The 24,102-nt window shown below is 37.5% G+C and overlaps 1 protein-coding gene across 1 annotated transcript; it reads right to left on the bottom strand.

Moving 5' to 3' along the window:
- Nucleotides 1–597: 597 nt before the first annotated feature.
- On the bottom strand, nt 598–23,737 carry LOC109002064 (ABC transporter G family member 31). The gene is made up of 24 exons (XM_018979653.2): nt 23,360–23,737; nt 22,603–22,723; nt 22,421–22,509; nt 21,634–21,718; nt 9,120–9,282; nt 8,941–9,017; nt 8,668–8,812; nt 8,033–8,334; nt 7,677–7,958; nt 7,056–7,372; nt 6,812–6,972; nt 6,640–6,743; nt 6,351–6,507; nt 6,185–6,247; nt 5,906–6,039; nt 5,480–5,812; nt 5,116–5,406; nt 4,964–5,047; nt 3,139–3,272; nt 2,786–3,013; nt 2,126–2,297; nt 1,960–2,047; nt 1,432–1,598; nt 598–1,190 (listed from the first exon to the last, which is right to left on the bottom strand). Exons 1-24 carry the CDS (start codon nt 23,683–23,685, stop codon nt 924–926), a joined length of 4,290 nt encoding a protein of 1,429 aa, XP_018835198.1. The 5' UTR covers nt 23,686–23,737; the 3' UTR covers nt 598–923.
- Nucleotides 23,738–24,102: the final 365 nt, after the last annotated feature.

A 24,102-nucleotide genomic window follows, 5' to 3' on the forward strand; every position in this document is an offset into this window, starting at 1 on the left:
AAGACACTATTGTAATATTATTAATCCAAGTCCTATAAACATGTGCGTGCACCCATGCAAATCTCTCTTTTCTAGACGATCAATTTTAGCACCATGTGTAATTGAATCAGACTGATCGACAGTAAATTTTATTATTATTATTATTATTATTATTATTATTATTATTATTATTTTGTTTAGGAGTAATAATAATAATAAAAATAATAAAATGAAATGGACAATACTAGAGCTCCCGCTCGAGATCTAGCATGTGTTTTCATGTGTTTTTTTTAAGTTTTATATATATTTTTTTAACACTTTTATATATTTTTAAAAAATAAAATAAATTTAGAACATCATTAAAAACATTTCCTTAATTAGAAAGTAAAAAAAAAATAAAAAATACTTCCTTAATCACGAAGTAAAATGATTTTTTATTTTATTTCGTGATTAAGAAAGTATTTTTTAATAATATTGTGAATTTTTTTTATTTTTTCAAAATATTTAAAATTATTAAAAAAATCTATATAAAAAAAAACTTAAAAAAAAAAAAACATGAAAACACATGCTAGAGCTCCAACGGGAGTCTCCAGCGAGAGCTCTAGGATTATTCAAATGAAATTGATGATGAAGTGCTTTTGTGGGAGCAAATCTCTGTATTTTCAAAACTATATGATATCAACATTAATACAATGTAATAGTTGATAACGGGGTAAGCAAAATTCTATACTTTGAAACTTATTACTAACTATATGGCTGTAGATGGATGTAAAAACTCAACTACCTAATATTGTAAGTACTAGGATTATGGAAAAATGGAGTGAAAAGATCTGAATGTTGTAGAGCACTCTCGACATGAAGTGTAAATTCTGCATTTGAGTTTGTCCGGTGCAATACCAGTCAGCTGTGATGTTGGTTCAGATCCATATTCGGAGGAGCTCCGTTTATCTTCTCTGGAAATTGAGGACTTTGACTGAGAATGCGAAAACGCTGAAAAAGAAGAGACAGAAAGCAACAAGCACCGCTACCGAAACTCCTATCATCCCAGGGCCATAGCCAAGACTAACTTCCAAATACTCTTTCACGCTGCCCTCAAATCCATCTCCAACAATCTTGCTTTCCACATCACCAAACTGAGACGAGATAATGCCCCGTAGGGTCCACGCAACTGGGCAAATGTAATAGAACCAGATCCACCATCCAGGGATGTACTGAGAGAGTATTAAAAGATGTAAAATGCATTAGAATGGTTCCAAAAAAAGCGGGGGGGAAAAAACAAAGAAATAAACATTTCTAAACAACGCCTAATTAAGGATCATTTGCTATGTTTTTATTTTGACTCCAGCTATTTTCTCAGCATCTTGACTCCAGTTCCAGAATTTGCTTACTTAATTGGTTGAATTCATGAATGAAGCAATAGTTTGCGGTATAATGTACATTATATTTACTTACCGGTTTCGGCACGAGAAAACCTGAAAGGAGGTTCCATAGAGAGTAGAATGCAGAAGAAATGACCGCTGCTAGGTGTGGAGAAGGTGTAAGACCAACGGCCATTTGGCCGTAAAAGGTGAAGTAGGTGAATGTAAGGAACATAAATAGAAGATAGAGAAAAAACTTTCCTGCATTAATACAGGAGAAACATCCAGTCAGGTATCAGCATTTGAATAAGCATGCATTATGCGCATGGAACATCAGAAAACAATATGATGATTATTCCATAACCGAACAATATGACGATTACTCCAGTTAGGTGCCCTTTATTATTAGTATTATTTTTCACTTTAAAGAACAAATTACACAATTGAATTCAATGTATATTCCATAACCGAACCCAAGAAAAAAGGCTATCCTCATTTAGACACTGAGTCTGTTAAATAAACATCTAAAAGAAGAAAATCAATGAAACTATCACACTATTAAACAGAACAGCAATCATCAAATCCACAGACCAAGAAGCAACTACAATGAAAGGGATCTTACCAGCTGTCCGTTCAAAATCAATCATGAAATAGGTTATGAAGCCATATAGTATTGTCTGCGCAAAAATGTATGGAATCTCCACAAGGCCCTGTTATATGATAAATCAGCAATTACCACTTGAAAGAAGTATAATATGCTAGATTTTTCTGAGCGTAATTACCCTTACCTGGGCTGCTGCATAAGCAATTGGAGAGTACATTCCAGCTGCTCTCTCTCTATAGAATACTGTCCTCTCAATTGAAACAACCGGTTGTACTGAAGATGCATTGTTGACTCCAAGAAACAAGCACGAGGCATAAAGAGCTCCCATAGCCGTTAGCAAGTCTTGAGTTGAACTCCTAACAACATGTATATGTTGAATAGTTAAATATATGATAAAGATCAATCAGGGTATAAAAGAGGGGCTTAGACTTTAGAGGTTGTCTTTATTGCCAGGAAAAAGACGGTAACAGAGGATATTATTTGCACGGGTTGAAGTACAGTCCACCAAAAATGGAGCAATCCTTTGAAATTTTTTGAATGAATGGTAAGGTACGTTCACTTTTTACTTTTTGGCTCAGGTAAGGTTTCATGTTAAATGCAAGACTGCTGTCAGCAAAACTTACGAAAGGTACGGATTTATACCAACCATTTGCCTACCAAAGTCGTTAGTATATAGCTCCAAAAGGATATAACTTAGCCTAAGATTATTGTTCGTGGTTTTTAACTAACCAACCCTATCAACTCTTGAGAGATCAATATCTCTTGACAATAAAATCGAATGATTTATCATATAAGAAAAAAAATCAAAAGAAAAGGGAGACGAGAGATAACAGACAGCATTTACCTTCTTGAGCCAATTTTCCAGAACACCGAACCCAATATCAGTGCGCTAATTGTGGTAAAGAATAACCTCATGACATTATATGTCGGCGTTCTCCAATATACAAGATTTTGTTTCCATATGCAAGTCCGAAATTGGGCGAACGAGTCATGTGAATATGTGGAAGGAAACTTCAACGCTTCCGAGCCAGCAGGTGGAATACTGAAACGCTTAATGGAAGTTTCCACTTTCCTAAAACAAGATTAAAACAAATTATGTTTATTGCATTGGCATACAAGTAAAGACCAATAAAAAAACCATGACAAAAATTCGTAAGATCTTGCCGCAACAGCAACGCAACAAAGGATTAAGTTCACCTGTACTGCTCAGAATTCCGGTAAATGTCTGCGAAGTCTTCACCAATCCTGTCTTCAGCAGCAGTTGTAGTTACCTCAAGCATCCAAGTCGCTGGATTGTAACCACTGGGAATTGGAGGGATTCCACTAATACCCTGCATTAAAAAAAAAAAGGGGGAAAATTGAGACAAACTTCGAATAGGTCTACAGATTAACATAATTTGATCAGCTGGCCTCATGGATTATATGAAAACAGAGTTCTGGAAAATCTGTCGGTTATTTGGACTGAAGTTCGAGGGAAGAACCACATTTCTGAACCGAAATATGGATTACATTCAACATAAAGTTTCCAATATTAAACTCTCAGCTTGATCAATAAATACCTCAGAAAAAGTAAGCTATGATAACAACCAACAATAGGATACGCAAAAATAAAGTTCTCATGTGCATATCGAAGTAAACCATTTGCGTGATTTGCAAAGATGCCAAATGATAAAAAGGTAAAAACAATAGTATGAAACGTTAGCCTGCTCAGATTAATCTAATCAGCCTAAATTAAGCACGAATTGGCAATGCCGCAATAGGTCTATAGTACCTGTTCAAACTCGGCAGCATGCATGGCCCTAAACAGTAGGTAGAGCCGTAGCAAACTCAGTTATTCGTGACAATTCGATTCCTATAACTTTTCATTATTTTCATTTTTATAGGAAACATTCCAAATTAGTCATTGGATTTTTAGGTTACTAAAAATCACTACTTAAGTTGTCAAATTTTACACAACTTTCTCATGATCCTAGTCACATGGGTGTCCCCTATTGCATGAAACTACACACGCGTAACATACCAGTGATACCACTAGTATAAATAAAAGCTAAAACATTTGGAAGCGGAGGAGACACGACAGTGTCGCGTATCCCCACCAATGCTTCTGTGGGTGTGGGGGCAGCCCCTCCCTTCCCTTCTCCTTTGAATGGTGGGTGAAAGGATCTCTTAAAGCTCCCCTTTTTAACGACTGGGGAAAATGTGTGGTGGGGGATCCCTCCCTCTTTCTTTCTTTCTTTTTGTATTTTTCTCTTGTATATGTTGCGCACCGCATGTGACCATCACGGTGATATGACACTGATTCAGTTAGGGTCTTTTAGAAAGACCTAGTAAAAAGACTAGTGTACATGTAATCTTAGGTAAGCTTAGGCAATTTTTCATCAAACTTGAAACTCCAAAATAAAAAACACATGAAATGACATTTATTCCTATTAAAATCCAAGGTCTGTTTTGAAATTTATCCTTTTTATCAATAATTTTAAATGATACACTCTAATGTGTTAGATATATATATAGATTAAACCATTACGAACATGAGTATTGATATAATTTAGTGATGATATTTAATTTACGTGGGGAAAGAATAAGTTCATTTATTTCTAGTAAGTGTTTTCATTTCCTTGTGTAAACTATACAATACGCAACCAGGAGACACTAGGAGGGCATTCCCGAGCGCTTATAGAAAGCATAGGACAGTAGCCACTGCTAGTTTCTCGGGGAAACTGCCACATTGGGCATAAGTTTTTTACTTTATTTTAATAGGTGAGGTATTTTTTTTAAAAAAACTTTTGTTCAGTAGGTATGAATTCCAACTTGAGAAAATAACAGAATCAAACGGACCATCAAAAGATAAAAAAAAAAAAGATTTTAACATAACCAGCTAAGCCTCAAATTGAATATTACAATCAGAGATGTAATATCTCGAGCAATTATGAAAATATAGGTTGTCTTAGATTCCAATCAGTCATATTTCTATTTTAGGCATTAGAGAACTATAGAAATTGCGAATCGGCAGAAAAGTTACCTGAAAATAGTTTACCATTACTTGTGAGTTGACACCAAGCTTCCCTCCATATATTACTCGCCCCCCTCGTTTCATAAGAAGTAGCTGTGGAGATAACCCCAAAGGTTAGACAATTTTAAGAAACTAACACTTTTAGAAACAAAATAGTTTACCTCATCAAATGCTTCAAATATTTCGATGCTCGGTTGATGTATTGTGCAGACCACAGTTCTCCCAGTATCCACAGTATTCCGGACAGTTCGCATGACTATGGCAGCTGCTCGTGCATCCAGTCCAGATGTAGGTTCATCCATGAAAATAATGGAAGGATTTGCTACAAGCTCCACTGCCATTGTTAAACGTTTTCTCTGCTCTGTCGATAGGCCAGTACTACCAGGCAAGCCAACCAAAGCATGCCGTAGTGTATCAAGCTCTACTAATCTCATCACTTCTTCAACGAACTCCTGCAATGAATGATAGAGATATAATGCAATGGAAACAATCCAATGTGATATGAATTCTTATGCGGAAACTCACATGTCTTTTCTCTTTGCTGACTTCCTTCGCGAGGCGAAGAGAAGAAGAAAACCAGAGAGACTCCTCGACTGTCACTTGAGGAGAATGTATATCATTTTGTTCAACGTATCCTGATACTCTGGCAAAAGTTCGCTGCTCTTTTGGGTAACCCGATACCCTAATATCCCCCTCTACGTATCCCCCAGTTTTCCTACCGGCAAGCACATCCATCAAAGTCGTCTTTCCAGCTCCACTTGACCCGACTAAGGCAGTGAGAACACCAGGTGAGAATACTCCACTTACATTGGACAAGAGTTGCAACTTCTTCTCCGATACACCTTGCAATCTCATTTCCTGATAGACTCAAAATATTGTTTTAAATTGTTTGAAATATAGGAAAGTGAGCACTCATCAAGTATATTTGGTGGAAGAAATTGACAAACACACCTTCGGCATATCAACAAAGTAATTGACATTATGAAAAGTCATTGTTAATGGTTGAAATGGAAGGATCATGCCCTTCTTTTTGCTGCCCTTTGTGGCAGATGTTGGACTAACTGATTCGGAACCGTGACCACCCACTGGATAAAAAGAGGCAGAAATACGAGTTATTCCTAAAATATACAACTGCTACAATCCGTTCCAAGCTAGGAGCACAATCCAATAAATTCTACAAAAACTGAATGATGAATATCATTGGTAAAGTTCGTAAAAATCGCTGACTACCATCCGCAGCTGAACTCTCCTCTGTTGCATCAAGTGGGATCACTGCCTGTGCTTTTCTAAGGGCTGGAGCAGAAAATTCAGAGGTATGAGATTTTTAATTGGCACCAACAACTTAAATAACCATTACAAGTAAACATAAACACTGTTAAACTTCTTTCAAACTTACGATTAAGGTAGGCCAAGGCCCACGTCACAATGTTGTTGAAAAGAAAAGCATATAGTAGTAATACACCAACTCCAAGCCAATACCAATAATCACCAGTAGGTAGGCTATGTGATTGGAGAACGTTGTATCCAACTGTATTGTTCCCAATAGACGATCTCTGCAAAGAGACAATTTCCAAAAGCTTAAAACTACTTCAGAAGTCATCCAGGACATGAGATCTTCAAATATGGACTGGCTATGAAGCAGCAGAAAACTGGCAGAAGTGTATCTATTAGCCCAGGGAGCATACCTCCATCCACCTTGTGGCCGTAAATTCGTTCACAGAAATTGCACGTTGTGCATAGCTCAGAGGTGACACCCAAAATGCCCAAATCCACCAAGGTTTAATCATTGCTGAAAGAAGAACAACGTAATCATCGACAACATAATCGGGGTGTCATAAAAAAAAAAACGAAACCTACACTGTGGAATGATGAACCCGCCCAACAAGAATACAACTAGAATTGCTGCTGATCCAAATGTATTCGCAAGGACCATATCTCGAGCAATAGAAGCCATCATCCGGAAAAGACCCAATGCCATTTGGTGTACAGAAAAGAGTAGAAACATGAAACGGAAAAACCTGAAAACTTTAACCAATATGTAACTCGTACATAAAAATACAAGCACAGAGAACGTCACCTACTAAAGTAACAAAGAAGATACCTTCCCGCATCAGGGGCAAAACCAACAGTGTAGTATACAACACACGACCACACAACAGCTTCAAGAATGGAATAAGGTATGCGCAGAATCCAACTTGTGAGAGACCACGCAGATGCAGGATGAAAGAAATTATCTCTTTGCTTGTAGAAGACAGGGAGCCGAGCTATCATAAGAGACAGTTCGGAGAATACATTGAACATCATATGCACCAGCCCATAAAACAGGCAAGAAAGATAAAGATTGCCATTCTTCTCATCTGTGGGGTGCACTCTTGTTCGTAAGAACATTGTGCATGTGACTAATCCAACAAATGCAACCTTTCATATGTAACAGAGTAATCAGTCTCAAAAAAATTTAAGAAAACTTCAGAAAGAAAACTGACATCACAAATTATAAGACTTTCATGCCCTCTAAAAGTTTTACAGTGCATTCATCAAATAATTATATAGCAAATAGGTAACTTATATTGTGTGGTTTCAGAAAAAAGGAAATTACTGAGCTCAAAAGAATAAAGGGAACGTCCATTAATGGTAAATGGCTAGACGCCATAAGCTACTGAGCTAGACGCACACACCTACGTTTCTACACAATGAAATTTGTCAGTGAAAATGTGAACATTACCTGGCATGTCCTAAAGGTATATAGGAAACGATGCCTGCTGATTAACAGCATTTCTCGTCCAAAACAAGCTTTAAAAAGCCCAAATTTCGACACAGCAAATTTCGTCTTGGACAGAGCCGAAGGATGACTCTTAGATTTATCATATGGAACAGAGAGCGAGGACACCAGAGACCTTCCAAATCTGGAACTTTTAAAGGCTTCTGCAATTTCTGGAACAGAAAGAAACACGTATGGTTTCGAAGTATTAACCCAGTACTGAGCTTGGTCCTTTCTAGATGTGACCTGGGAATATACCATGTCAGATATTTACCTCGGAATGTCGAAAAAATAAATTTTCTTTTCAGGAGATTCGATACCTCTTGAAGGAAATCTGCAACACCCTTACGTGGTGGTAGTCCAAAACCTAATGACTCAAAGAATTCTAGCACTTCTGCTCGAGGGCCTTGATACACAATATATCCTTCTGATAACAGTACCAGATCATCAAACAGCTCAAATGTCTCCGGTGCAGGCTGAAGAAGAGCCATCAATACAGTAGCCTCCATTTGATGGACAAAATTCCTCGTGCATTTTACAATTTGGTATGTGGTAGAACTATCAAGTCCTGTAGATATTTCGTCCATAAACAGTGTTTTTCTTGGCCCAACGACCACTTCTCCTGTATAAGGATAACACCGACCAACCAGATAAATAATCAAACGTTTGAACTCTCATACTTATAAAAAAAAAATCAAACATATGCACCCCACAAAACAAAGCCTCAAGTATAGACAAGTTAAAACTTAAGTTCAACAATCCTGCACTTTTCACAACAGGAACATAATACTCGATAACTACGTAAGTATTTATTTTATTACTCTTTGTTCTCTCAATTTTGACGGCAGTATTTTCAGTGCCACTCTTTTTTGAAGTTGGGAAACTTCCGTTGAATCTGATGTTAGGAACACAGGTAGATTGTCTTACTAGTTACTACGAAAGAGAGAAATGGGACCTGTTGTGACTCTTTTTCTTTGGCCACCTGAGATGCCCCTGAGCATATCATTACCAACCATCGTCTCCGAACATATATCAAGACCAAGCACTTTCAAGACATAATCTGTTGAAATACTATGCTTTTTATCGCCAACTGATGATGCCTGTGCAATCAAATTATTTCACCATTAAATCGGTATAAAGCAAAACACATGCATATCATTCATCCGTAAAGGACAAAAAAAAAAAACATTCGCAGCAAAGGCATCGAGCGAGTTATAAAGATGAAAACCTTCATAAATGCATCAATCTCGGGACTTGGCCGAATTTTCCTTTCCTTCTCTAAACGACCCAGATCTTTCATATACCCTATACACATTGTCAAAATAAATTATTACTCATAGTTTATGTAACAAACGGTTATATCATGATTTACACAGATGTCATAATGACAAATTAATGAGAACAAACCTGCAAATCCTTCGCTTGCACCTTGACACCTAGCAGCAAAATCAAAGGTTTCTCGAACAGTCAGCTCTGCAATGTGATTATCTGTTTGGCTGATGTACGCAGAAGTCCTTTGAACGCAAAATTCGTCAAGGTTATGTCCATTATATGTAATATTTCCACTTCTCTGAAAACCAAAAATAAGATAACAAAATATATATAAATATAAATCAACTAAACATAGAAAGGGCCAGGACCGTTACTAGCATCCAAAGAAAAGTGCAATTAGAGAGTGACTATGAGATGCTCCTCAATCTTTACAAGTCATGTAGTATTATATAACCAAAACTTGAAGCATTAAAATATCAAGTATTGAGTCGAGTTTTGGTTATACTTACAAATAGGGCTGTAATCGAGCCGAGCCGAGCTTGGCTCGACTCAAAATACTCGAATCCGAGCTTGAGATTTTTTTTTATTCTGTGTTCAAGCTTGACTCGATAAGCTTAACTCTCAACTCGAGCTCGAGCTCGAGCTCGTCCCACAAACGAGTTTGAGCTCGAATTGTTTATTTTTTTATTTTTTGAATAAGATTTAATAATTAATAAATTAAATAAAAAAATAAAAAATCTAATATTAAATTTATACAACTAACAAGTAGAACCTTCATTAAATAATAAAATTTTAAATCATTAATATCTAACTAGTTGATATTTATCCAAAATAACAATATATTATATGCGTGTATATATTATTAATATATACACTTAATATGATAGCATATATCTATTTCATATATGGTTCCTACATACTAGTACATGAAATTATTAAATTTTATCGACTAATTATTATAAAAATTATAAAATATACTAATATATTAACTATATAGACATAAGTAATTAGATTACATATTATATATTTAATTATAAAAGTGGTATGCTTATATTATTAGCTAATACATATATATATGTGTATATATATACATATATATTTATCAATATATGAATGAGTTTTAATCTAGTCGAGCTAACGAATCGACTCGAGCATAAACGAGTGGGCCTTAACGAGCCTTAGCTAAGTCGAGTCGAGTTTTGTCGAGTATGTGTCGTTTACAAATCGAGCAGGTATCTGCTTTCACAAACGAGCTTTTTTTTTTCACGAGTCGAGTTCGATTCGAGTTTAACCGAGCGAATACTGAGCGGGCTATCAAATAGATTGATTCATTTACAGTCCTACTTACAAAGATTGTCCAATTATAACTTTTATATAGTGTATTGACTTGAGGCCATAATTAGAAGAAGAAATTCTAATTATTAGAACATCTAATAATGAAGAAAATCCTGGTGCTAACAATTATTGATGGGCCGGGGCCTTTGGTTAACGTCATGATATCAACTCTCGTACAGTTATCAATTAAAAGATGAACTTAAGAAAGAGTATAGAGATAGGACTAACTATCCTTCGATTAGGCAGACACTTTCTTGAAGCAAGAAATTAAGGGCTGAAAAAAACTTGCAAGCTTGCAAGTTTTCCTGTGGCTTTGTGTGTGCAGTGCCGTTATGGCCACCATGGAGGGCCCTCCTAGCCCCTCGGGGATGGCTGGTAGGCAGCGCTCTTTCACGGATATGGTGGCACAGACCCCACAACCTTGCCGAAAGTGGGGAGATTCATGTGTGTCCACCAAAGTCCATCGAAGGAGAGGTTTATGTTTCTTTCTCGGTTGAGGAGATTGATCGATAGCAGCTCCTTTTAAATTTTCCATAAACTTGAAATTTTTACGTCAACGTCCATCGCTTGATGCAATAAGATCATTTATACGTTGTCGTTGGGGCCTTGGATCTCAACCTGTTGTTTCATCCATGCAAAGGCCTAGGAATGTTTTCATTCGGTTAACAAATAAAGAAGACTTTATCAAAGCTTTGTCTAGAGAGATGTGCGACATTGATGGGATTCCTTATAGGGCTTTCCACTGGCATCCGGATTTTCAAGAAGACAAAGAACCATCCATTGTCCCAGTGTCAGTTGTTCTTCCAGGACTTCTACCTAACTATTATTACGAGGATTTTTTGAGGAATATTACGGCACCGTTTGGAAGGCTCCTACATAGGGATAATGCAACTCGGTGTGCAACTTGTACAGATGGAGCTCGTGTTTGTGTGGAAATGGACGCGTCAAAAGAACCGATGCATGGGCTTTGGATTGGAATTCCAAGAAGAACAACAAGTAGATTTCAAGAAATTGTTTATGAAACACTAACGGCTTATTGTGGAAAATGTAACATGTACGGACACAATTCTAAGACTTGTAAGAGGGGAAAGGCTCGTTCTTCAAAAAATAAGGAAGGTGAAAAACAAAAAAAAAATTGGGTCCGTAAAAAACAAGGGGAAGAAGAGAAAATTGAAAATGAGGTTGTCGTGGAGGGAAATAGAGAAGATGGGATTCAGGGGGAAGGGGATTTAGTGTCGTCTATGCAGGATGTGTTGATGCAAGTGGATGGGTTGAAGCCTCTAGTAGAAATAGAACTATCGAATCACGAGGGGTTCAGTCGCACGTAGAAACAGATCATCTGCCGTCTCACGAGGATGCGTTGATGCCGCATGAGGATGGGTTACCGTCTGATAAAGAAGCTGTGTTGCAACTTGTTGGCACGTCGATTGAAGGACCGTTGCATGAAGCTGTTGTGCCACCTAAGGTGCTGAGATCTCTACATGAAGATGAACCACCTGTTGTGTTGCGAACAAAGAATAACATCATGCCACCTGGTGAGTCATGAAGTGTGTCGGTTGGCGTTAATGCTCATGCAGTTGGTAAATATTTTTTGCTCCCTAATGGTGCTAGATGTGCACCTCCCACCCTGACATCTATTCAATCCGTGCATGAAGTTAATGGGCTTGTGGAGTCGATTAAGTATATGGGAAAGGGTGGGTGAGTTTGAGTGGTCTGATGGTGAACGTTAGTATTGTGGGCCCATTTTATAAAGGTGTTGAAGTTGAGGAATTTGAGGTTGAAGGTGTTGCTTGCGAGATGAACCAGATTATCTTGAAAGAATCTCAATCTGAAAATGAAGTAGAAATGGACAAGTTGTGTATTGATTTGCAAAAAGATTATAGTGTTGATTCGAAAGTTCCAAAAAATAAGCCAGTTATGTTTCCGAAATGGAGCACTAGGGCGATGACCGCCCATCCAAGCTTAATTTATGATAAATCCTATTATTTTTTGGAATATTAAGAGAGTGGGAACTTCCCAAATGAGACTGAAAAAATCATTAATAAATTCAAGCCTAATATTTTAGCGTTGGCTGAGCCTTTTCTAAAGGAGGATAGAATTTCAAGTTTTTTGAGCAAATTTTGTTGTGAATTTTTTACTACTAATGAAGCGAATGCTAGTAAAATTTGGCTGTTATAGAACTCGACTATTTCTATACAAAGGTTGGCAAGCTCTGGCCAATTTTTGACCGTCAAGGTGGATGAGAATGGGCATGTTTTTATCATTTCCATTGTTTATGCTAAGTGTAGCCAAATTGAGAGGAAATCTCTCTGTGAGGATTTGGAGGCTAGTGGCATTGGTTACCTTCCTTGGAGACTTTGTGGTGATTTCAATATTATTAAAGATGATTCAGAGAGAAGAGGAGGACATCCGCGTCATTTTTCAACGATGGCAGATTTCAATTTGTGTCTTCAGAACTGTGGTTTGCTGGACATGCGTTACAAAGGCCTGAGCATGACTTGGTGTATTGGTCAAGGAGGGTTGGCGAGAAGCTGGGCAAGGTTAGATAGATGTTTTCTTGATTCTAATTTTCTTAATTATTTTCTTAATATTTTTTATCAGATTTTGGCTCGTACCACGTCGGACCATTCCCCTTTGGTGCTTCAAATGGGTGAGGATCCTTTCAGGTATGGACCTAGCCCTTTTCATTTTCAATTTATGTGGACTGGCCAAAATGATTTCCTTAATTTTGTGGAAGGGGTTTGGAAGCAAGAGGGGTATGGTGTGGGTCTTAATAAGTTGTGTTTTATATTGAAAAGGGTTAAAGTGGCTTTAAGGGAATGGAACCACGTGTTTTTAGTTAAACTACCATTATTATCCAAGAGTTGGAGCAACATATTGAGAGACTGGAAACTAGTCTCCAAAGTTGTTTTAATATTGAGGATAATAATGATCTTATGGTGGCTAATTTGGATTTATCAACCTGGATGGGTCGGGAGGATATGCGTTTGTCTCATATGACTAAAAAGAACTAGTTGAAAGACGGTGATCAAAATTCTAAATTTTTCCATTCTATCTTGAATGTAAAAAATGATAAAAGGGTTAGTGATATGTGTTTGGAGGATGATACCTCGTTAAATAATCCTGCTGATATTCACTAGGTTGCTATTGAGTATTCCAGGATTTTTTGGGTCATCAGAGTAACCGTGATTTGCCTAATTTAAGTCATTTGATTTCTCCAGTGATTTCTGATGAGGAGAATTTACTAATATGCAAAGACCCTTCTCTTGAGGAGATTAAAGATGCTCTTTTCAATATCCCTATTGATAGTAACCTTGGCCCAGATGGTTTTGGTTTTGGTTTCTTTAGAGTTTGTTGGGATTTTGTGAAGGAGAACCTTTTGGAAGCTGCTTCTGAGTTCTTTCATACAAATTACCTTCCCAGGCTCTTCACGACCTCTTATATCGTTTTGATTCCAAAGGTGGATAAGCCTATTGGTTTTGATAAATTCAAGCCTATTAGTATGTGCTCTGTTTTTTATAAGATTTGTGCTAAGATCATTGTGTCTTGTCTGACTAGTTTGCTTTCTAAGATGATATCTCAGGAACAATGGGCTTTTATTCCAGGTCGTAACATTTTTTAGAATATCAGTTTAACTCAAGAGATGACCCATTCTATTCACAATAAATCTATTGGGGGTAATGTGATGATTAAGCTTGATATGTCTAAGGCTTATGATAGAGTAGATTGGAGATTCCTTTAACATGTCCAAGTTTTGGTTGTTCTGATCAAGTTTGTGCTCTAATTAAGTTGTGTATCTCTACTCCTTGATACTTTATTATGATGAACGACACTCATTTGAGTATTTTTAAAGGTGAATGTGGTTTGAGGCAAGGGAATCATTTATCGCCTTATTTGTTTATTGTTATGCAAGAGGTTCTCTATCGTCTTCTTAAGCATTCTTTTGATAATGGTAATATTGGTTAGTTTACTCAGGCTAAAGGTAGCCTCTTGTGTCTAATCTAATGTACGCTGATGACATAGTTATTTTTGCGAATGGTGGGAAGAGGTCGATGAAAGGATTGATCAAGGTTTTGAAGTCTTATGAAGATTGGTTGGGTCAAGTCCTTAGCAATGAGAAAAGTGTTATATTCTTCTCTAAGCACATTCTTATCCCTAGAAAGAGATCTAGTCTTCGTATTATCGGGTTTTCTGAGAGCTTTTTTCCTTTCAAGTATTTGGGTGTACCTATTGTGGTTGGTATTGAAAGCTTCTGACTTTGGTGATTTGTTAGGTAAAGTTAAAAAGAAAATTGCTGGTTGGGAGATTAAATTGATTTCTGCAGGTAGGAGAACTATTCTTTTGTGCCATATTCTATCGAGTATAGCCACTCATCTCTTTGTTGTTTTACATGTTCCTAAGGTTGTGATCATGGAGTTGAATCGACTTCTAAGTTCTTTCTTTTGGGGTGAATCTGATGTTAACGTATACTATTTAGGAAGTTATACAATTTAGGACTCATCTTTTAATATTAGCTGTACAGATATATTACCATGTATATAGGCTGATTATTAGGGATCAGTTAGATGTTTTTCGTGTATAGCATATTATCTATTTTTCCTTGTATAGCGGTTGATTACGTTGTGAATTGGAGGCTGAAATTAGAGAGCCAAATTTTCAAAAATATTCTGGGTTTTCTAAGTGTTTTGACATGGTATCAATAACAGGTTCATAGTTTTCCTGTTTGTATGGATTGAAGGCTGTGGTTCCTTGTCACTTTCGGCGCCCTCTGAGTATTTCTTGCGCATTATCGACGCTGTTTGAATCAGTTTTTGGTGTCTATTTCAAAAAAAAAATCAAATCAATCTGTCGAGGTGATTATCGGCACATTCGGTGAATGATTTGTGGGCTGCGATACGTTGTCTTGCGTGTGGGTTTCGATTTTTTCCATTGTTGGGGTTGTGGTTCTGGCCTCTTGTAGCTGCCCTCTTGTTGGTATAATTTTTTTCCCCTGTTTCTTATGTGGGTTACTTTTTCGGCAACTTTGTTTGTCTTTCTTGGTTGGGTGTTCTCGGCACTATATATATTTCTCTGGCATCATGCCATCTGATAAGTTAGAATCGTTTCATATTTGACTTACTGGCAAAAATTATTCTGCTTAGGCGTTTCAATTTCAATTATTTGTCAAATGGAAAGAATTGTGGGGTGATATTGATGGGAAAGATCCCGCACCTGGCGATGTCAAGGCTTTGTCAAAGTGGGAAATCAAGGATGCTAGGGTCATGACCCGGATCCTTGGCTCTATTGAGCCTAACCTTGTTCTCAAACTGCGGCCTTATAAAACGGTTGCTGGCATGTAGAATTATTTCAACACTATTTACAATCAGGATCACTCCGCTAGGCGATTTCAATTGGAATATAAGATGGCTAATTTCACACAAGGAAGTCTTTCAATTGAAGAATATTATTATGGTTTTCAAAACCTTAGGGTTGACTATTCTGATATTGTTTATGCTAGTGTTCCCCCTGCAGCTCTCGTTGTTGTCCAAGTAGTGCATGCAACCAGCCAAAGAGATCAATTCTTGATGAAGCTACGACCCGACTTTGACATTGCACGCCCTAATCTAATGAATCGTGCTCCATCTCTAGATGCTTGTTTGGGTGAACTTCTTCGTGAGGAGTAGCGTCTACTCACTCACACTTCCATGGCACATCAGGCTCCAGCTAGTGCACCTGTTTCTGTGGCTTTTGCAGCACATAGGAGGAATAAGGGTAAAGACATGCGTGTTGTTCAGTGCTTTAGTTGTAAAATTTTTGGTCATATTGCTCGGGATTGCCCTAAGAAGTTCTGTAACTATTGCAAGAAACAAGGTCATATCATTTCTGCTTGTCCCATTCGACCTGAAAGGAAGTAGGGTATTGTTTATCATGCATCCGTTGGTGCCTCTAGTTCTACTGCATTGCCTGCTGTCTTGCCGGTTGTTCCTATTCCTGCTCCTACAGCCTTAGCTAACCTAAACACACTCACTCCTGAAATGGTACAACAGATGATTATTTTTGTTTTTTTTGCTCTTGGGCTCTCAGGTAATCATAAAGTTTCTTCTAAGTCACGATATTTTGGCTCCAGAGCCTCTAACCATATGACCAATACTGTTGTTCCTCTTTCCAATGTCAGAAATTATGATAGAAACCTGAAAATTAACACCGCTGATGGTAGTTCTCTGCCTATCAGTGTTGTTGGTGATCTTTCCTTTTTCTTAACTAATATTTTTGTGTCTCCTGACCTCTCCACAAATATTATTTATGTTGGTCAATTGGTTGATAATAATTGTAATGTTCATTTCTCTAGTTCTGGTTGTGTTGTTCAGGATCAAGTGTTAGGGAAGATGATCGCGAAGGTGCCTAAAGTGAGACAACTCTTTCCTCTTCACGTTTCTCCCTCCACCATTATTCCTAGTTTTCCTTTACTTTCATTTGCATGTAATGTTGTTGTTTCTAGAAATAAGATGTGGCATAGACGTCTAGGCCACCCAAACTCTGATGTACTTCGTACTTTGTTTAATTCTGATTTATTGGGAAATAAAGCATGTTCTTCTCTTAATTTTTCTTTTGATTGTACATCATGCAAACTTGGCAAAAGTAAAGTTCTACATTTTCCTCATCATGCATCTCGTGCATCATAAGGCTTCAATCTTATTCATAGTGATGTTTAGGAGATTGCACATGTTGTTTCTCATGTGTATTATAAGTACTTTGTTACTTTCATTGATGACTTTTGTCACTTTACTTGGATTTACTTCCTACGGGCTAAGGCTGAAGTTTTTTCAGTATTTAAGCACTTTCTTGCACTTCTTGAGACTTAATTCTTTGCCAGCATCAAGGTATTGCACTCTGATTCTGGCGACGAATATGTGTTTAATGAGTTTATGGACTTTCTTCAAAGCAAAGGGATTATCTCTCAGTATTCTTGTCCTTCAACACCGCAACAAAATGGTATTGTTGAGAAGAAAAATCGTCACATTCATGATGTGGTAAGAACTCTTTTACTTGAATCATCTGTTCCTCCTCGTTTTTGGTGTTAAGCCCTTTCGACTTCAGTTCATTTGATCAATCGCTTACCATCTCTTACGTTACATCATGTTTCTCCCTTCTTTAAGTTGTTTGTTCATTCTCCTTCATATTCTTATCTTCGGGCATTTGGTTGTGTTTGTTTTGTGCATCTCTCTGCTCATGAACGACATAAGCTTACTGCTCAATCTGTTAAGTGTGTTTTTCTTGGTTATGCTATACCTCAAAATGGTTATGTTTGTTATGATCATCATGCTCTTCGTATATGTGTTTCGAGGAATGTGATATTCTTTGAAAATCAATATTTCTTTTCATCTCATGTTGAGCTACCATCTGTATCTATATCTCTTTTGCCTAGCTTTTCCTGATTCCCTAACAATTGTGGAAAAGTTCAAACCTAGTTTTGTGTATGGAAGACGTAGTTGACATGAGTCTGGTTCCACTTCCTTTATGCCCTCTCACGATCTTGACCTAGCACATGATCCAGCTCCTGTTTCCACCACTCTTCGCCGGTCTACTCACCCTTCTCGACCCCTTAATTGGTATGGTTTTTCCTCCATTGTCTCTCTTGTGGCTATTTTATCCTCTATTGCCATTCCTTCTTGCTACAAACAGGCCATGGAACATAAGTGTTGGTAAAATGCAATGCAAACAGAACTTCAAGCACTTAAGGAGAATCACACTTGGGATATTGTTCATTGCCCCTACAGTCAAGCCTATTGGGAGTAAATGGGCTCACTTCTTTCCTTCAGTTTTACACAAAGTCAGTATGATTATTCTCTCTTCTTCCACAAGTCTACATCGGGTATAGTCATTCTCTTGGTTTATGTGGATGATATTATCATTACTAGCACTGACTGTGGTTTGATCATTAAGCTTCAACAGTTGTTGCATGCGACTTTCAATACGAAAGATCGTGGCCGGCACACATACTTCTTAGGACTGGAAGTACATCATCGGGCCAATGGTATTTTCTTGAACCAGCATAAGTATATTCAAGACCTTATTACCTTGGCTAGTTTGAAGGACACTTTTTTTGTTGATACTCCTATGAAGGTAAATGTCAAATACAAGAATGATGAAGGGGACCTTCTGGATAATCCTACTCTCTATCGGTGCCTAGTTGAGAGTCTTATCTACTTGACCACTAATCACCCCGATATCTCTTATGTTGTTCATCAGGTCAGTTAGTTTATGTCTTCTCCTCAGCATCTCCATCTTGCTGCAATTTGACGCATCATCTGCTATCTTCGAGGTTCACCTACTCCTGGGTTATTCTTTCCTACAGGCCCATCTCTTCAACTTGTTGCCTATAGTGATGCTGATTGGGCTGGGTGTCCGGATACGCGTCGATCTACTATGGGTTGGTGTATATTTTTAGGTGATGCCTTAATTTCTTGGAGATGTAAGAAACAAGATCGTGTTTCTAAATCCTCTATTGAGGCCGAGTATAGCTACACGGTCTTCTTGAGGAGCTTGAATTTCCTCAGACTACTTCTACCCCTTTTTATGCTGATAACACTAGTGTTATTCATATTATCACCAATCCCGTTTTACATGAACGAATCAAGCACATTGAAGTTGATTGTCATTCTATCCGAGATACCTTACATTTCTTCGGATCTCTAAGTGGCTGATATCTTCACCAAAGCAATGACTCGATAGTGGCATCAATTTCTGATTGGCAAATTGTTACTGGTTGACTTACCAGCATCAATTTGAGGGGGGATGTTAACGTATACCATTTAGGAAGTTATACAATTTAGGACTCATCTTTTAATATTAGCTGTACAGATATATTACCATGTATATAGGTTGATTATTAGGGATCGGTTAGATGTTTTCCGTGTATAGCAAAATATTATCTATATTTCCTTATATAGCGGCTGATTACGTTGTGAATTGGAGGCTAAAATTATAGAGCTAGTTTTTCCAAATATTATGGATTTTTTGAGTGTTTTGACATCCGACGAGAAGGGTAAAAGAAAATGGGTGGTTTGGAATAAGATCTGTTGACCTACTGAAGAAGGTGGCTTAGGTATTAGGGATTTTGGGGATATTCAGCGGACTTTACACATGAAACTTGCATGGCGTTTGTTTTCGGGTCATTCATTGTGGATGGATTTTTTTAGAGGTAAGTATGTTAGGGCCAATCATTTATCTCTTTTGGCGTCGAATAAGGGTTCTCGTTTTTTAAGGTCTATTGTTAAGAGTATTCCTCATATTCTTAATAACTCTAAGTGGCGTGTGCGAGAGGGTAATCTCTCTTTTTGGTATGATAATTGAGATGAAGGTGATCCGCTCAATGCTCATTTATAGTGATTGAGCAACATTTGTTAAAGGTTAAAGAGTTGTACATTGATAATGGTTGGGATGTTCCTCTCTTGGAAAGGCTTGTGGATCAACAAAAAGCTACGGAATTGCTTCAATTCTTGGCGAGGCGTAAAGAGGGACAAGATGTGTTACTTTAGAGGAAGGAGAATGATGGTATTTTTAGTACTAAAAGTGCCTTGGATTGTATTAGGGTTTGGGTGACCCTTTTACCCTAGGCCCATTGGATTTGGCACAATAACCTTCCTAAGAAAATCTCCATTATGATGTAGAAGGCTTCTAATAATTGCTTGAATGTGGATGAAAAGATTAAAATGGCAGGGATCCCTTTGGTGTCTAAATGTAATTGTTGTTCTTTGAGTCAGATTAAGGACCTTAATCATGTTCTTTATACTGGTGATTTTGCTAGACAAATTTAGCGTATGGCTTCTGTTCAGTTAAGTGTGCATATGGGTGAGTTCCGAACTTAGAAAGAGCAAATTAATTTTTGGTTTCGCCGTGCTGGTAAATCGTCTTAGGTTCGGACTATTTTTGGTCTCCTTCCTTCATTATCTCATGGAAGTTATTGGAAAGGCGTTGCAAAGCCAGGTATGAAGGTAAGCTTGATACGGTTGAGTCTGTTTAGCATGTTATTAATTATTGGATCCATAGAATTATGCAATTAAATATGAAAGCTTTGAGACTTCCTAGCCAGGATGCTACCATTCTTAAGATACTAGATATTTTGATTTCAATTCCTAAAGAAAAGAAGGTTTCTGTGGTGAATTTGATCCTGCCCCGGTAGAATTGGGTTAAACTTAATATTGATGGGAGTAGTTTGGGAAATCCTGGTCCGACTGGGGCGGGGGGTGTCATTCGTGATGTCGGAGGTAAGATGCATGCTGCTTTTTCTACCTCCTTAGGGCAGGGTTCCAATAATTTCGCTGAATTAAGGAGTTTGTTGGAATGTGTCAAGAGATGCTATCATCTGGGCTTTCGTCGAGTTCAGATTGAGACAGATTCTCAAATTCTTATTAATTGGATTAAAAAAGGAGAGTGTAATATTTGGTATCTTGAGGATTATTGGGATGAGATTCAAGTTTGTCTTGATTGATTGGAGTACAGTGTGAGTCATGTCTTTCGTGAAGGTAATGCGGTGGTAGATTTTCTAGCGAAACAGGGAGATGGGGGTCTGAATATGGATTAGACTAAAGATAGAGTTTCTTTGCCCAGTAAGTTAAGAGGTCTTATTTGGATGGATAGACTTGGTCTTCCTTATTTGATGATATCTTAGTTTTATTTGCTTTTGTTTTCATTGTTATTTTACTATCTGTTTGCGCTTGTGTTTTCTTGCTGGTTGTTTATATTTTTTTATAGGTTTATTTTTTCTGGTCTTTATGTTGTTTTTGGCACCTTGTAATTTTGGTTTCATGTTTATGATTTTTTAGGCCTGTGTTTTGGTCTTTCTTGAATATCTGTAAACCCCCAGGTTTTTAGTTGTAACCACGATTTTCCTCCACCACTAACTCCATTACTTCATGATGTAATGAAAAACAAATATTCTTCTAAATAGACTTCTTCTTTTTTCTTAATTTTTGGAGATAGATGGTATGAGACCAACCTAAACATTTTGTACATTATTAGAACATCTTAAATGAAATGTTTTTATTATTTTTAATTGAATATCTTAAATTATTCCTGAGCACTACACGAGTCTGGCCTCAATTTACTCTGATAACGAGGTCATTGGCAGTTCTTTTCTTGTGCGCGTCATACCCCCTCAAAGATTTACTCAGCCATTTACGAAAAACCAACTTTCAGGGCCAATATGGTAAGCAAGTACTAGCAATAACTAAAGGAACTATTTATGCAATAGGAATCTCTAAACATTTGACGCATGAAAATAACGAATCCTTCAATGCGTGGATATAATTGCACCAAGTAGGCAAGCGCTAACCTTTAAGTTGCTGTCAAGTTTCCCCGCGAGAGCTAAAAGCAAGGTGGATTTGCCAGAACCTGGAGGTCCTAAGAGCAAAGTCATCCTACAAAGGCCGAATCAGCTTGTTTGGTCAATTCAAACAAAAACACATGAAAGTAATGAATCCCTCTAACACAACCAGAAAAGAGCATAGATACGCCAAATATTAGAACGTGACAGTTCTTGCTTTTTGGAAAACTCTTAAGGTTGACCTACTTGTTTTCCTTTTGGTCTGCATATCACCAGCTTTCCAAAACCATAATGAAATTAAGGATAATTAAAAATTATTTGCTCTTAATATTTTGTCTATAGTTAAGTATTAAAGTATCCTCGCAAAATAGTTTGGCTTTTTGAAATGAAAGTACTTCACTTTGTTGTGCGCAAAATTAAAGTACTTTTAACTTCAGAACCAACAAGGGAGAAACATTTAAGAATGCCTACATTGCTCAGATGAAAAGTAATTAGTGTAATATCAGATTAAAGCTCATTTTGTGCCCATTAGCGGACACTGTGAGATAAGGCCGCAATCTTCTTTACACAACGGTACAGTAAGTTTAAAAAATGCTCTGATTACTAGTATGAATTAAATGCGAGATCAAAGTTTACCTTAAGCTCGAGTATGTTACTTCTTTTTTTTTTTTTTAACTTTTATATTCAATAACAGAGCATGGTTCAGTTAGTAGAGAAGATTTTATTTTATTTTCTTTCTATTATTTTCTACCATCAGTAGCTCTTTGTACAAGGGAAGGAAGAACTCTTGTTATACCTTCCCGGTTTCACGACACCATTGATGTTGTTCAGGATGGTTAAGGAGTGTCGCTTTGGTCGAAATATCCGTAGACTAGTTAAAATTCGCTGCATTCAAAGAATTAAGAAAAAAGATAATGTGAGGTCCAAAAGATTTAATTATAATGCATTAAAATCCAGTACACTAGAATAAAACTCGACCTCAATGACGTCACGAGAAGCATTAACCAAAGTAGGCAAAGCTCTTGAACCGGTTTGAACATTGGCCTCAATGTTCAAGTTCTCGTACCTCACTTCCACCGTCGGCACCTCCAATCCGACTCTTTTAATGATGAAAAAGTATACGTAATTAATATAATCGGAGAAATAAACACGAATTACACGATTGTGAAGTTCGAATATCGTTTACTTAACGAATTATCCAGTTACGAAGATATCGAAATCGAATTTCCTGGATATAGAGAAGTTCAGACTCTGTACAATACAAACAGTTTACAGTTCTCATTACGCAAATCCCCGTTTCTATGTATACCATGTCTAACTTGATTTTGTATAGTTGCAGACGATATTATGCACATCCCTCTTTCTATGTATGGTTGATCGTGTTTCCGTGTATTACTTGAACTTGTATAGTTGCAAAAATGGAAAGCACAGATCGTCTGCAACTATACAAAATCAAGTTATACACGGAAACACGATCAAGCCATAGATAGAAACAATATGCGTAATAGTTTTTCTGGATACAGATTGCATTTGAGAGTCTAAACTATCTGATATACAATTTCAAAATATTTTAAAGAATTTAATTGAAATAAAGATTTAAAAGGATATAGAATAATCAAAATTATATTCTGGAATCCGGTTCAGTTGCAAGGACTTGAAAAATCGCAAACGCACAGAAACGAAATCCAGAAATGATAGAAAGAGAAAAAGAGACATGGAATCTTGAGCGCTATACCTATCGAGGCGCTCTTTAATGGCCGAGAGCAACCTATAGTTGTCTTGTTCATTGGTCGCCAAGGCATTCCTCACAACAAGCTCACGGCTAAAACGGTCCAGCTTCCGCACGTCGATCGTCTCTGTCTTAGAGTCCTCTTTCCCCTGCTCCGACGGAATCCGCCTCAACAACGCGAAGTTCGTCCGCTGATGCGGGGGAAACTTCTCGATAGCCGCCCATCGCAGCTCCTCCTCGTCCTCCGCCACCGATTCCGCATTCGAAGGTCTTCCAAAGGACTCTTCCGCTCCTCCAATCTCGAAGTACTCGCTCCCATTCGATGCCGCCATAGCCTGAACTTCGTTCTCACTCTCTCTCTCTCTCTCTCCCGAAGAATGTGTTTCGGGAGATAGTTTGAATAGGGGCGGCTCCTTTTAACGGGATGAGAGAATGCGGATGGGCTTGTGCCGTTTGAATCAAGGCGGGGGTGGTTCTTTTAACACGCACTGAGAGCGAGAGAAAGATGCTGGACGGGTTTGTTAAGTTGTTAGTTGTTTTAGTTTTTCGTCCGAAGCCCCGCGAATTTTGAAGCGAATGGAATTCCGAATTTACCCCTTCAGTAGCAGGAACTTTTTGCCAAATAAAGCGGTAAAAACTTGGCAGTTGTGTGGAGACACTCTACTCAGCCTCTCAACAATTGAAACTTTCTTTTCTTGATAACTGCCATCTATTCTCAAGAATCTCAACAAAGCATCATCCATTGTCGC

This window comes from Juglans regia, chromosome 14 (genome assembly GCF_001411555.2).
Source record: "Juglans regia cultivar Chandler chromosome 14, Walnut 2.0, whole genome shotgun sequence".
NCBI lineage: Eukaryota > Viridiplantae > Streptophyta > Magnoliopsida > Fagales > Juglandaceae > Juglans > Juglans regia.

What these genes read in the sequence shown, in the direction of transcription:
- LOC109002064 (XM_018979653.2), bottom strand. Translation starts at nt 23,685, where the DNA reads ATGGCGGCATCGAATGGGAGCGAGTACTTCGAGATTGGAGGAGCGGAA. An exon ending in AGATTGATGCATTTATGAAG is followed by an intron (nt 8,813 to 8,940) that starts GTTTTCATCTTT and finishes TTGATTGCACAG; the next exon opens with GCATCATCAGTTGGCGATAA. An exon ending in GGCCTTGGCCTACCTTAATC is followed by an intron (nt 6,248 to 6,350) that starts GTAAGTTTGAAA and finishes TTTCTGCTCCAG; the next exon opens with CCCTTAGAAAAGCACAGGCA.